Consider the following 15,796-nt stretch of genomic DNA (forward strand, 5'->3'; position numbering starts at 1 on the left):
CAACGGGGGAAGATATTATCTCTCTGCCACTGTATCTTCTACACCTCTCAGTCTTCCTGTGTTTATGTTTGTTTATCTCTCACTATCAGGACTGTTGACTGTCTTGGGTTAGTGGTGTAGATTTCATCAAGTTACTTAATCTCTCTCAGCATCTGATCCAGAGCAAAGGGGATCAAACTCGACAATGTCTCTGGTTCCTTCTGGCTCTAAATTGCTCTGGTCCGTAATATACAGCCTCTTCCTCTATTCTTATGTGTCTCTGTCTCTATTTCTCACTACATCACTCTCAATTTCTCCTAAATTTCCTTCTTTGCAACTGCTGCCTGACCTTTTTTTCTCTTTATCTTAATTGATGATAAAATATGACTGTAGTCTAACTTGTATTTGTTGAATTCATTAAAGTTTTGTACTCCCTCTTCTTAATTTATAAAGCAGATAAGTGCAATGCCATTTCTCTTTCAATAAAAGAAAACTAAGTAAATTATGCTCTTTTCTTACTTAGATGGCCCCTGATTTATTAAATGGATCTGTGAGTTGGAAAATACTTCTACTGATCTAGTCAATATGAAGAAAATCTTTTGTCCTGAAAATGGTCATTATATATTATGCAAAGGATGTTAATGCACTAGAACCAGTGATAATTATTTGAGTTCAACTTAGGTGCTCTATAGAAATTTTTCCTGGTGACAAATGTCATAAGTTTAAATTGTAGGTCTGCAAGCAAAAATGCTACTTAACCTTCGTTAATTAGAAAATCAACACATTGTCATTGGAGAGAGCCCCCTGCCATGCAAGGCCTTCATGCACATTAGTCAGACCTGTGGTAATTATCCAAGGTGAGATGTGGGTTTAATTTGCAAATCATTTTTCATGTGAAATGCTATTCAAGTGCTGCAATTACAGATTAAGTATGAAAATGCTGTCACTGCCCATAATGAATAATACAACAGAAGATTGGGACAAAATCATCAGGTATTAAACAAAAAGGGGGAAAATATGATTGAGAGGAATTCTAAAAAATACACTGACCTCAAACTCAGAGCTTAATGGCTTCCTAAGGTGCTAAATTGGGTTCCGGAGCACCTTTGGCACTCATTCGCCATAGAAAGGAATCACACCACAGCCCACATGTGTTTAAGCCGCCCAATCTGTGGCCTTTTGCTGTTGCGGGCTGAGCAGAGGAACACAGGGAGTACAGGTTAATGTAACCTCGAGCTCGGGCTGCTCCAGGCTGGGCTGAAAGAATGATGACCTAGTTTTCTAACTGCACTGTTAGGAAACTGCACTGTTTTCCTGGAAGTACAGGATCAGGATGGGTGTTTTCTCTCTCCTGTCTGCTGTGTGGGGCTGGATCTGGAGCAGGCAGCTGTGAGCTGCATGGAGCCCTTGCACCACGATGGATGGTGTAAAAGACTGGTGGGGAAGACAGTGTGACCTCTCAGTGTCCAGGTGACCCACCCTGGCCTTGCCTGTCAGCCACGGCAGCCAGACCTGGCTGAGGGGCAAAAGCAGCTATGCTCTTGGGTGCTTGGGCCTCCCAGACTTGCACCTGCTGCAGGACATGTTACCATTGTCTTCTGGGCCTTGGCTATTAACTTGAACCCATTAAAAAAAACCCATGGGATCCGTCAGGACAGGTGTGCAAAATAAAAATGCCAGTTGTCTGGCTAAGTTGAGGTCCTTAGGATGGCTGAGCTGGCTGAGATTCTTCAGTAGTGGCGGGAGCTGAAGGATGTGAGATCCCATTAGTCAGTGCCGAGCTGCGTGACTGACAGGTGTTGCCTGGGGATGCCTCTGCCAGCTAGGTATTGGAAGGCATACCTGAAAGCTTTTACATACTCAGAGAATTGGGGTTCGGAGATTTGCTTTTCAGATAATGTTCACCAGAGCTCATTCATAACTTTATTCAATAGGATGGATTTTCTTCTAGTTCATTATCAGTGCATGGATTTTCCTGTCCTCAGAGTAAGGGACATGCAGAATATGTGAATCTAAACTATTGAAACTGGAAGAAAGCTTTAGAACAGGGACCGAGGGAATACTGGGTTTCTGACAGCAGAGAGCATGCACATGTGTCCGAACGTGACGCAGACGGTGTGAAGAGGTCTGAATTCATTTTGGAGACTGCTGTAGCAGGGCAAGCATGATAAAATATCAGCTATTTCAAGAGCTAATATTAACTGGAAACTAGCTATACCAAGTACTATTCCAAACTTTTCATGTGTTCATTTTCAGAGATAAATATTATTACCCACATTTTGTAGGTGAGGAAACAGACCTAGCAAGCTGATTTGCCCGATGTTGCGTGGCTAATAAGAGGCCATAATTCTTCCCGGGCTATCTGGCTTTTAAGCCGGCCCTCTTGCTGTGCTGCTGTTGCCATCTTGATTTTTGGGCCTGAAGATGAGGTTTCTCCTACATCTAACATGTTTCTAGGCATTGCTGTACTTGGGTAAGGAAAATGCTGACAGAGTGGTTAATATCTGAGATAAGTCATTCACCAGTTGGTAGAATATTGTCCCTGAAGCTACGAGAATGGCTGAAGCTGAAATGCGAATGCTATGACCACAGCTCAGAGCTGGGAATATGGATGCCCAAACTCATCTCTACGTCAACAAAAAGGAGACACTTCCTTGATGCCAGCATTGGAGTCCTATTTTTTCTTGGTGTAAAAGCTTAATATGGTGACTTTAAAACTAAAGCAGTTATGGCTGGTGACTTTACATGGTGGGTGGTTGATCATTTTCAACCCTTGGTCAGACGGTGCTATCTGGGAGGTTGTCGCCACGGCCAGTCTCACGGTTCCAAGTGGGGACTGAGAGAATACAGTGATAGACTAGCTGTTTGGTTATTACGTTACTTGAGTAAACATCAGTGCAAACCCTAAATGCATCATCTTGGAACTCGTACAAATATCTGTGTGTTATTATTTATATTATGTGTCCTACTGGGGATTTCTGCTCATTTTTGGAACAAAATAAGCATGTTCTTTCTGCTAATGCAACCCATGTCTTCTCTCTCTGTATATACATACACCCATACGTGCACACATCCACATACACACTTGTGCACAGGCTGGGGACCTGACCCAGGCCGATCCACCTCTCTCTCTCTGTCTTTGTTGTCTGTCTTTAGTTAAGTCTTTACTTTTTAAACCCCTGTCATCTTCCATCCAGAGTTAAGAAGCCCAGTACTGCTACCTACCCGTCACCTTCTCTGTCAGATTCCAGACCTCAAGCAAGTCTTTGCTGATGTTAGTCCCAGGCCAAGGCTGGATTTTTGGATCTGGGAGGGTCACGAAGCTCTGATGACCAGCCTTCCGGGATGGATGAGCTTCCCAAGACAAAGGGTAGAGGGAAAGCAAGGGAGGCCTGGGTGCCGAGGGAGTGGAAGGGAGGAGCTAGTGGAGAGGCTAAGAAGAGAACAGCTGGTACTTCTGAGGTCAGGATCGCAAGGACGATGTTGTTACAAATGTTAACTAATAGCAGGAGGTCAAGAAAAACAGGGAAAAGCTATTTGCCTTGGTTATTTTTGAGACAGACCTTATTAGTGAGGAAATGGCTACTGAGAGCACAGATTTAGAGGGTCGAGACCCACCACCGGGTTGAGACTCAGTCGCACTAGGAGATGGCTGTCCCTGTGCGGGCGGGAGGGACGCCTTTTGAAGTTTTGTGGGGACACGTGAGGAAGAGCTGGGGGCAGATAGGAACTAGCGGTTCTGCATCCCGAGGCAAACGTCGTCCCCAGGCTTCAGCTTTCCGGGGAGCCCAGCCCGGGGCCCGTGCGTTTGCAGCCCACTTAGGCAGAAGGGGCAGAGGAGGCTCCGCGGGCACGGACGGGAGCCTGGGGGAGGTGACAGCGCCTCGAGGAGGGCGGCCTGTCCAGGAAGGAGGGCAGCCCGCCCCGTGGGGAGCGCCAGGGCCCGGGCGGGCGGAGGCAGAGCACAGGCGCTGCAGGGGCCGCTGCCGAGAACAGCAGGGCGGTGCCTTCGCGACCCTGGACACCTGGTGACAGACACGCTCCCATGGAGGGGGTGGGCGAGCTGTGACGGCCGGAGCAAAGCCCCCACGGAGGGGTGAGGGCCAGAAGACTTGAGGGGCTGGGACCCAGGGTCGGTAAGACTCCCCAAGACAGCAGGGGAGGCTAAGGACATCAGAAGAATGAGAGGCCAGGAACCAGGGAGGGAAGAAGCAGGGCGTCAGCGCTGCACCATCATGACCTCAGAGGAGAGGAGTGACACCAGGGGGAGGGAGGGACCATTTGAAGAAATAATGACTCAGAATATTCTAGAACAATATTAGATTTCAAAATGAAGAGGCCCAAAAAGGGCTCCGCGGACTAGCTAAAGAATAAACCCCACTCCTACACCTGCAGCTGTGGTTCTTACCCGAGGCCCACCCTCCAGGCGTTTGCACTCAGGAGTCAGGAGGCCTGAGAACACGGAAGGGGACCCTCACGTGCTCCTTTCCACCAGCTCCCAAAAGGAATCCAGCATTTGCTTCAATTAGGAGAGAAGGAACAATCACAGGAGGAGGAGCAGTCTTTGTATCACTGTTGCTCATAGAAAATCATAGATATGTTCATATTTATACTATGGTATAGTTGTATATTTTTTGAAATACCACTTACGATCATGAGGAACTTGAAATTATGGTAGTTTTAGACCTGATGCTCCGTATTATTATTTAAAGCTCCAGTATTGCTATTGAATCACAAATTTGCTGTTTTAAATGTTTTGCTAATAACTTAATTTCAATATAATTGGTTTTATTTGTAATTTGGTATGTTTTATGTTATTCCTGAAAAACATTATCCTGAGAAGAGAGACACAGACTTCAGCAGAGACACCCTCAGAAGGCCAAGAACCCTGTTTTATACAGAAGTTACCAAACATCAGAGGAAAAGGCGGCAAAGCCAGGAAGAAGAGGGTGACTTACGTCTCACTTCTCAGAGCAGCGACATTGCCCATAAAAGGCTGTATTTTCATGGTGTTGATTTAAAAAAGGCAACCAGGAAAGATGCTTGCAGGCATGTGAGGTCTCAGGAGGATTTACCTTCAGGAAAAACTGGTCTTGAGTAAAAAGGGAAACGAATTCAGGAGGAAATAAGATATGGGAAGTATGAGTAAGTAGAAAGGAAAACTTAGTAAATGTTAATGTTTTCTAAGAAACAATTAAAAAATAAACACATTCATAAAATTCTGCAATTAAAACCACAGACGATATCGACACGGCAAGTAGTAAGGTGGGAAGGAAGTCAGAGTGTTCTTGGCCTCTCGTCTCATTCAGAAGGAGAACAGAGGTAGTGATTTGCTTTTGTGGGCGACAGGGAAAAAAGCATAAGCCTGAGTCTTAGTAATTTAGGGGCAGCTGCCAGGGCAGTGAAAGTAAAACGTACAACTTTCATATCAGCTGAATAGCATTCAGTCAAGTCAATGGGAAGCCATTTGCGGGCAGGGGACAAACAAACAAAACATAGTAAACTGCAAACACAGGTAAGGTGGTGGAAATATACCCCCTAAAATAAGAGTAGTCAAAATAAATGAATCAAGACAGAGATTTTCAATTTAGCTTTTTAAAAGATTCAGCATGTGGTATCTAAGAGACATTTAAATAGAAGGATGAAGACATGAAAACACCCACACAAAACATCGGGCAAATATAATAACAAGAACAGTGTAGTAGTTTTAAGAGAAGAGTAGTTTTAAGAAAACATTATAAGCAATAAAGATGCAAATTAGATATGGGTAGAAGGAACAGTAAATCCAAAAGGTCACGCACATATCTAACTATCAAAATAGCCTCAAATTGTACAGACTACTAGTATTGACAGAAATAGAATTCAATCAATAAAGGTTGAAGTTTATACTCAGAAATGGATTGGACAAGTAGAACTCACTGAAATTAAGTGTGTACATACCCTATGGCTCAGAAATTCTCCTGGACACACCCACACTCCCACACACCCTCACACACACACACGAACTCCTCATACAGCTAATGGGGGATGTGCCTAAATACACTCACTGAATGGTTAATTTGTGGTAGCACAGAGTTTGGTGAAGCTTAGGTATTATTCATCATTAGGGGATGGAATATGTAAAGCATCGGTACACAGGCAATGGAACACTATACACACAGCATTCACAAAGCTACTCAACTACATCTTAAAAACAACACTGAGTGAAAGAGTAAGAAACAGAATGAGATGTATAGTACAATACCATTTATACAAATTATGATCCGTGAAAGGCAATACTATGAATTTTCCAGAACATACACATATTTTGAACAAATATGTGCAACGTTGGTCAAGAAGGCTATACATAAAATCCATTCTAGTGGGTGCCAGAGATGGGGAGAGGGTGGAATTGAGTTTGGTAGAAGAGTGAACAGAACGAGTGGGGAACACTGAGTAGGCTGTGACAGCGGGACCGTGGGAGGCAGGGAGAGCCCCACCCAACCCTCCACTCCAGGGGACTTTCCGAAGGAGGCTGTAGAGAGTGGAAGGAACCTTTGGTGCAAGGGGACAGCTTTGCTCTCCCATCCATAGTGTATCTTGGGGGGACCGTGGGCTGTAAGAACACAATGCCTGCACAATAGGTGTGTGACTGATACCAATCACGTTTATACAATCTTTTTCTGTGTGATAGTTGCCACTTACTATCATGAAGTTTAGTTCAGTCCTTACTAAAAGAATACAAAAATCTATAATGAGAAACTGTGAGAATTTTTTTTCCCATACTGATGGCAAAATTGGTGCCTTTACACTAAAATGTCTTCTCTGCATCAGACCATGACAACTGTCATGAGAAAGTTGGAATAAAGACCCGAGTCCCTGCAGCATTTGTTCCCGCTGCACATGAGCTATTCACACAGAAGGTAAACAAGAGGATTGGCTCTTCTCTTAGGCTCAGAATCTCTCTCTGAAAGTTTCTACACATGGAGCCTCTGGCTTAGAAGAGGAGCTCAGCACCTACAGAAACAGAGTCAACAGGCAAATTTTGAAGGTGTCAAAGAGGTTAAAAGCACACCGTTGAATTGATTGTGTTGGGAGTGTATGAAAAAAAGGTAAAAACTGTGTCTACCATAACTTAATATGTTACAACTCTAACTGTTAAACAGACAACTGGAGGTGCAGAAGTTGGTTTTGACCACTACAGGGCACAGGGTAGGAGTCACAGGGTGACTGTGAGTGGGGAGGGGCCAGCCTTCCCCTGTGGACTGATGTTCTCTCCCGGGATGGCAGGGCAGGCAGAGGCCTACTGAGAAGAGAGCAGACAACTCACACGTGGACTCGTGGCAGAGCTTGGCAAAGGTGGTCATGTTAAGGAAAGATAAGAGTCCTGGTAATCCCCGTGGTGAGCCGCTCTGAAGCGGTAGCATTGCATGGCACAGCCTCTGTATTTTATTTGCATTTTTCCTATGTAGATAGTTCACTGATTTCATTTAATGATTTTTTTTCTGTTAGATTTTATCTAGGATTCATTTTACTTTATTATTTTACCTATGGCAGTGGTTTCTGGTCACGCCATCTCTCCCCACCTCTGTCTGGAAGAGAACCAGGGACCAGTCATCAGGGTTGGGGCAGAAACTCTTTGCATTAGGGTCTCAGCTAGCATTTCAGCTACTGCCAATCAGGCAAGACTTCAATTTGAGAGGAGACCGAAAACTGTATTTGGGGCCTAGACTGACCAGAGGTTTGGTCTCTCATAATATTCTGAATTTCTCTGTGACTCTTAGGCTTCTGTCATGCCTGAGTTTATTTAGTCTGTGGAACCTACTGAACAGATATTTCCAAAAATGGCAATATGACTATAATTCTGAGAAGCGACACAAAATACACAGTCACTTATTCACTCATTCTGCTGTTCACTCAGCAAATATTCACTGGACAACCACTATGGCATTGTTTCGTCTGTTGTCAGCCACCCTCTAGGGGAAGGACACCAAAGTAAATGAAGATACCACAAGTTCCAAGGAGAATGTAAAATGCTAAATGATTGGCTACTTTAAGGCCTCTCTGAGGAGTAACCGAAGCTGAGACCTGAGTGGCAGGAAGAAGCTGGCCTTGGCACGTCTGGGGAAGGTATTTCAGGCTGAGGGAACAGCTGGTGCGGATGCTTCAAAGCAGGAATGGTCCTGGAGTGCTCAGGGAACATATCAAGACCGTGGAGGCTGGTTAGGAGACCAGGGGCCACAGTCCAAGTAAGAAACAACTGCGGCTTTGACTAGGGTGGGGCCTGTGGCAACAGCGAGCAGAGGATGTACCTGGGGCATAGGCGGCAGGTGGACTCACAAGACTCCTATTGATGGGCAGTGATGAGTGAAGAGAGGACTCAAGGGTAAATCCAAATTTTGGACTCAAGCAAAACGGGGTGGATGGTGACTGATTTACTGAGATGGGGAAGGTAGGCGGAAGAGCAGGTTTGGGGTAGGCATCGAGAGTTCTTTCCTGTCGTGTTTACTTGGAGATGTCCACCAGACATCCACGTTGAGATGTCAAGTAGACAGCAGGTAAGTAGAGGCAGAGTTCCTGAGAGAAGTGTCGCTTGGAGATTTCGATTTAAGTCATTGGCACATAAATAGTACTGGAAGCCATTGGACAGGATGAGATCAACCAGGCACACATACAATAGTTGCAGGAGAGAGGGCACCGCTGGGATGCCTCAATATCCCGTGGCCCCAGAGAGGAGGAGAACTCACAGCAGAGGCTAAAGTCGTGGCCAGTGAGGTTGTAGGAAAAGTGGGCACATACACTGCCCCAGAATCTAAGAGAAGGAGTGTTCCATGAAGGTGGGTTGGTGGGATGCTGCCAAGAGATCATGGAAAGAGCAGAAGAACGTGTTCCAGACATTTGTGAGCTCTAGAGAGATCCATGTGGACTTTGACAACCTTTGTAAAGGGTTCACCACAACAGCTTAAAAAAAAAGCCCCCTTATTTCCATATCATAGAGACTCTCCAGGACGATGTCTCATGATCTTCTCAGAGTGCTTCTTCACGAAATTTTCTTAATACAAGGCCTTTGTGTCTGTGTCTGATGGTGACCCTGTGGTTGCCTTCATCTTTGCCATTTTGACTGGGTTCCGCAGACTACATGGGGCTCACTCATGCCTGGCTGGACCTCCCAGTCTTCTGCTACAGATGCCGTAACTGAGCACAGCGCTCCGTAATGGGACACTTGGAGTGTTCAGATCTTCACTGGGATTGAGTGTCCTGCGCATCATGGGAAGCTCTGCCTGTAGCTGGTAGCTGAAGGTAGCACTCCAAAGCCACCACAGTCTTCCAAATACCTGGTGGGCCACAGTGTCACCCCAGAGGAGGGACCCTGGTATCGACTGGCCAAGATGGCCTTAAATTTCCCCTCAGCTTGACTAAACTTTAGACAGGTTCCTTCCTGATTCTGGACCCCTGACTTCCCTATTCTTAGAACATTTACTGAAGAAAACTTGTTCGTTCTCTGCTCATTTGAGAGGTAAATCTTTTTAAAAGACCGTTGCCAGTTTTGCAACGCAGGAATGTCTTTCTAGTCCTGAGAGCCATTTCTTTGAAATGTAAACATCCAGGGAGCTATTTGCTCCGTGTCTCAGCTTCTGTGGGAGGGTGGGCACCTCACTTCCACAGAGTGGCACCTTTGCTCTACGCTGTAAAACCGCCTGTTGCCAAGAAGGTATGACAGAGGTCACTTTTCTTTTGGATAAAGTCAATCAGCAAACAACATCATCAGTTCTACCCTAGTTTTTACAAACACTCCCATTTTACCAGTTAAAACTACAAAATAACGAAGACCAATTCTCTTGCCCTTTGTTCAGCAGAGGCGAGCTCCCGCTGAGCTGAGGCCTGTCTCCCCTACTGCAGTCGCCTTGAACAAAGTCTTCCCTCCCTGTTTAACTCTGGGGCAATGTTTGCTTTCACAAGATGAGTGGCTAAGGGTTGAGCCTCTGGAGTCAGAATGTCTAGGATCAAACCCCAGCCCTGTCTCTTAGGAGCTGCATGGCCTTGAGCTGTTCACTAATCTTTAGTTACAGTTTCTTCACTGTGAAAGTAAAACAGGAATTAATGATCGTATTTATCTTATAAGGTCCTCGTGTGGATTACATGAGGTAAATAATGCCAGTGAAGCATTGGCCTGGAAGTATCACCCAGGACATCTCAGCCAGCGTTTATGTGGTTGCCGTTGTGTCAGGTTCGTAGGAAATGGGAACGAACGACTTATTTTCTGTGCTTTAATTCCTGGAATTTGGATTGTATTTGTTTAATCCTGAACTTCTCGGGTACTAGAAAGAAAGGTCTTATTCATACAGATTTGGGAGCTCTTCATGGCTGGAATTCCACTTTTCTCCCTGCACACGGATGTTGATTTTTGTTCTGCTCTCTCAATGACACTGCATGTCAGATGGAAATGGAATCATCCATCTGTGAGTTTGGGGTACAGAGGGAATGAGGAGCCGTATCACTGAGTGTGGGGCAAGTGGGGCCGCTAGCCAGGCACGGCTCAGGGGACGGCCGCAGCGCTCTGTCCTCATTCACTCAAATCCATTTAATAATTCTCAGTTCTTCTGAAAACCCACGTTGGATGGGGAGAAAACGTTTCCTGACAGACGAACTGCGGGAGGAAGAGGGGGCTGCAGGCTTCCCTGCTACCACTGGTCTCTGAGTCTTTAGGACAGCGCTTTGCCCGTTCGGTCTCGTCTCCCGCCAGGCCTCCTGTCCAGTGTGAAGGATCCTGAAGGAATGAGAATGATTTTTTCCAGCTCCTTTTTGGCTACTCTTGCACAGAAGGCGTGGCCTCATTTAACCTCTGGAGAGATTTCAGAAGAGGTCGGAGCCAAGTGAGCTGAGCCCGGACATTCGTCATTAGTTGTGATGACCGACCCTCCTCTCTTCGGGAGCCGCTCGGAGCCCAGCCTCTCCCTGCAGCTTTCCGAAGCTTCTCAACTCTGACCTCCTCCTCTTTGAACTACTACCAAGAACAGTTACGTGCTCTGGCCTGTGTCTGGCTTGCTGCAAACGAACGCCTACAGCAGCTGCCTGCCCTGAGTAGCCTGCACGGCTCCCTTCCGTGGCTCACACCCGCCAGCAATCTGGCCAGGCCCTGGGTGGGCTGCCAGGCCCCAGGCTGAGGGCCCGCAGACACCTGCCCCTCACAGCCCTGCCCCTGCTGCTTCAGCTGCCTGGAACATCCAGGACTTTGGCTCAGTCCAGCCTGGCACTGTTCAGATTTAGGTAACTGCCTTGAGCATGATCACTGTTCTCTGCTCTGGGAGAAACCTGGCCTCCGGCTGCCACAGAAGATGTAGTCTGAGCTCCCTGGCTGGCTGAGGCTACAGAGCCCCGTGTGGTTTAAGTGCCAATGCTGTGCCGGCCCTGGAGCGAATCATGTACTAGCTGCTCATGTTGGATCAGAAACATGAGAGAGTTTCCCATGCTTCTTGGACAAATACCAGCCAACTATTTTCTTTCCAAGTCACTTTTTGAATTTATTTGTTACTTTTAGATTAAAGCGAGTTCTAGTTGTAATCATAGTTCTTGTCCTAAAGGAGAATTACTTTCAAAAGACCTGTGTTAACCCACTTTTGATGGCAGCTTCTAATTATATTTTGGATGAAGAGTGAGGAGAACTGTATCCTCTCTTGATTTTTTCAGCTACTTTGAAAGGGGAGGCGTGGGCCTGGCCTTGCTAGGCCGCTGGAGGTTGGCCTTTGCTTACAGTGCACTCTGTGGCCAAGCGGAGAACTGCTTCCAGGCTGTTCTGGCTGTTGGCTGAGTCAAAGGCTCCTTCTCTAGAAGGTGGTGGAGCCCCTGGGCAGCTCTGCCCCTCGCCTCGATGTGGGCAGTGACACTGGTGTGGTGCTGGACACTTGCTTGCCTTCTCGGCTGGCCCGGCTCTTGGCCGCCGCTCTGCGGCTCCATGGTAGGTGAGCAGAGGAGCTGCAGAACGCCCTGGACGTTGGGGGCATTTATTCATGCAAACTTCCTCCAGGGCTTCTGAGTTGAAGTGTCAGTATTTGGGGAAAGAAGAAAAGAGCCAGTTGGGAAGGGTTTGGTGGGAAGGGCTGAATATTTTTTTGGAGGAGTAAGAAAGCTAAGGGAGTAAAGGTGGGAGAAAAGGTAGAAACAACTCATGCTGGGTACCCTGCAGACTGCTTATCATGGACTATCTCAGTTCATCCTGAGACCTAGGAAGTGGAGCCCTATTTAATATAGGAAAGTTAAGTAACGTGTCAGTGGTGTCTGTTGGTAAGTGGCAGAAGTGGGATTCAAAGCCCATGTCGTTGACCACATGACTGTGGGAAATATAATTGCTTGGCAACCCAGGCCTTTTTTAACCAGCTCTAATCACATAATCATAAATGGCTAAAGCAGAAGAAATTTTGGAGACCAACTAATCCAACTCCTTTATTAGATGAAAAAAGAGACTCAAAGTAAGAAAGTAGCAATACTTGGTCCAGATAATGCTTCTTATTAGAGTGGAACTGAGAACAACCCTCTAGCTGTTTCCTGAATGCCTGCTGACTAGTCTTAGGATACGTGGCTCCAGGATTTCATAGTGTTGGACTTGCTTTGTATGGAAACAAGACCTCTCCCCACTGGCCCTGGGACGGAAGTCTACTGCAGAACAACACGCTTCGTATTGGCACCAACAGCTTGTGTCTGGGAGATGTGCATCATGCCCGCCTCTCAGATAGGAAATTAGAAGCTGGGAGGGGACACTGACTCCTTTTCATCACAGGAAAAGAAATCTTGTGACTCATCATGTCACCCCACCGTCTGACACTTCTCTTTCTGAGATCACCAGGGATTTCATAATTACTTTTCTAGCCTTATTTTACATGTGGCTGTTGGCATTATTTGTCGGTGACACTAGACGTAACGCAGTAGAACCCCTGCCTCTTGTGACACCCCCTCCCTAGCGTTTCCTTGCTTCATCCTCCCATTCTTCCACCTGAGACACTACTTTTCAGTCTGTCTCTTAAATGTGCTTGTTCTGTTGAATTCGGACCTCCACCTTCTTCTTTCTCCATAAGCTGTTCCTGTTTAAACCAATTAAAATTATTTTCCAGACCATAATAAATGTCCCCCTGCCCTTTTCCATTTTACACCTTTACCTAAACTCCTTGTTCTTGGAGAGAACTGCTGACAGCGAGAAGAGAGGAATGAAAGTGTGGGTGGGCCTTTACCCCCAGGGACAAGTCCGGATGAACGAGAAGCTGGGGTAGTCAGGGTCGCCTGCAGACACTGACCAGCATGCTGGGGATTAACAGGATTTAGCAAGAAGCTCTCCCTAGGTGATCAGGGCAAGGGGTGCTGGTAAACTCAGACTGCTCACAGTATTCAGCAGGAATAAGTGGACTTGATATTTAATTGATAAAAAATGATTTAAAAATAATGTGTTATTTTGAGAACTGTAATGTGAGGGGAGGGCTGGGCAGGGGGAGTTCTAGCTGGCGCTCAGGATTGGTATTTATACTCTTTTGAGGGCCCTGGCTGACTAGGCCTGATAACAAGTCGGTCTTACTTCAGCTAACTGAGCAAACACTTGTGTAGTTTGCCCGCATCGCACCCAAGGAGTGGATGCCTAATCTCACCTTTCTTTTAGTGACTTCTGAATGTTCTCAAAGCATCCCCACATGATTACAGAGACACTGTTGGCCCTGGTTAAAATTAACTGGCCCTGAGTGAGGCTCTGATAGAGTGGCGGGTATTAAGACTGTGAACCGCAACCAGGTCATGTCCGGCCTGCTGGGTCTGAGACGGCTGCAGTTGACTGACTCGCTCAGTTAACCACCTCGGAGGGGGGGTCTGGGGCAGCACAAAGCCACAGAGTCCTTGGCACTCGCTTTCGTTTCATTCAGCAGAGGAAAAATGGCTAATTTCCTGACTTGTTAGTTTTCTGGAAGACAAAATCTAACACTTAACTAGCCACGGAAATGGGTATTGGTTTGAAGTAAGGCCAGTTCAGCTGGAGTTTGTCAAAAGCAAAGACTAGATTGTGGGGCTGGATCCTTTTGCAGAGAACGCTTAGCTTTTTGCTGTTGACCTTTCTTGTCGGTGTTGATTTCATTCCCATGGAGAAAGATACTATGTAGGGAGAGGTTTAAATCTTTCTCTGCCCAGAACCTTGAGGATGGGCAGAGAAAGGAAGGGATTTCTACTTTCCTTTCAAGCAAACCTGAACTTAGGGAGCTCATTTCCTCTCTCCCTTCCCTCCCCCACTGCCTCCCTCTCCTCTTTCCTCAGTTACAGCTGCCCTAAATTATCAAGACTTTTAGACACTTATAAGGCCATAAACCTAACACTGCACAGCTCAGACCTCAGCGATGTCCTGCCTACCCTCTGGTTTTGTAGGCGAGGATGGTGAGCTCCAGAGTGGAGCCGGATTTAGGTTGTTCAAGTCTCCTTCCTTGTTCCATTCTGTCTTGGAGGAGGCTTACAAGGAGCCTAGACATTGATTTTGGAAAGATCTCTGTCAAAACACTGCAGACTGCTTTATTTTCCCCAATGTGAAGGTTATTAAAACCCACAGAGGAAGTCACAATGGCCTTTCTCTTACTCACCAACAAACAGCTGGCTGTAGAGCTCCAGGCGGGTGTGGCCTTCTGTGGGTGCCTGGCGGATCCGCTGGGGCAGTCGGTCCACCTGTAAGCTGGCCTGCTTGACGTTCCTCTCTGCGGTGACCCGGTGCCACTGGTCGTCATTGAGAGGGGTGGGCGACCTCACCGAAATCTCCACCGGCCCATTTCCAACATCAAAAGAAAAGGACACTTCTGTGGCAGCTGGAGGAATAGAGAGCATGACAGGACATAAGTGTCCCCTCCAGATACCGAAGAGCAGTGAACTCTAGTGCAAAACAAAGCAGTGAGAGAATGACCTAAGCCGGTCACTTGCTACGAAGGTCTGTGGCAAAATCATTGGAGGAAGGGTAAAATGTTGATCCATTATTGACCATCAATAACCAAGGGAAGGAAATAGACTCGGATTGGGGGCTAGGTATACATTCATTTTCTTAATCTTTATCGAGAGGTTACCATCACTGACTCTTTCCAGATAAGGAAATCTAGGCCTGGAGAGGTTAAGCACACGCCAAAGGTCTTGGACTTAGTAAGCAGTGGAGTCGGGAGGTGACCCAGGCTTGCCCGATTTCAGAGCTTGAGATCTTTCGATTCCATACCCAGTGTGACTCGTCCACAGTCCCCAAGGCAGGACTTGCACCTGGATAGTTTTACGAAATGCCTGCGTCTCAGTTGGTCTGGCAGAGGTGCTGGAATTTAGAACGCGCCCTGGGAAATGGTAGTATGTAGCTAGAGTTGAGAGCCACTGCTTTGGGAGGACCCGCAAAGTCATATTTCATTAATCTAGTCACTATGTTCTTACCGGAAATCAGGGGATGTGAGCGGCTGAGCGGTGGAAGTGACCTGCATTTCTCAGACCACCTGTGGCTGTCTGAAAGGTGGCTCCAGATGCCCCAGAACGACCCTCTTCCAGAGTCCCTGGGTGCACACCTCGGTCGCTCCCCTTCTGGGATGCTGGACCCCTCTCCTAACCCACCCTCCAGCATTGACCATGACTCGTTGTTTTCCCAAACATCTGCTCCAAATCAACCTCCTTCCATAATAAGTTGCCTTTCAACAACAGAAAAATGGATTAGGTGTCTGCTTTGGCAACTTTGGTTGTGTCTCTCCTTCTGCACATTTTAGGTTTTATGCTCCTCAGTGACCACCTAATGCCATACAAACGTGTTTTTAAAATGGATATTTTTCTTGCGATTGGCAGGGGAGGCAGCTTAGCGCACAGC

The 15,796-nt window shown here is 46.7% G+C and overlaps 1 protein-coding gene across 1 annotated transcript in view; it reads right to left on the minus strand.

The window, feature by feature from the left end:
* The window catches only part of CNTNAP2 (contactin associated protein 2), a 1,951,112-nt gene that overhangs the window by 190,178 nt on the left and 1,745,138 nt on the right, over positions 1 to 15,796 (minus strand). The window contains exon 17 of the mRNA XM_073239854.1: positions 14,559 to 14,777. Coding sequence (XP_073095955.1) covers positions 14,559 to 14,777 — 219 coding nt within the window. The remainder of the gene's footprint in view (positions 1 to 14,558; positions 14,778 to 15,796) is intronic.

This window comes from Manis javanica, chromosome 6 (assembly GCF_040802235.1).
Source record: "Manis javanica isolate MJ-LG chromosome 6, MJ_LKY, whole genome shotgun sequence".
NCBI classification, from domain to species: domain Eukaryota; kingdom Metazoa; phylum Chordata; class Mammalia; order Pholidota; family Manidae; genus Manis; species Manis javanica.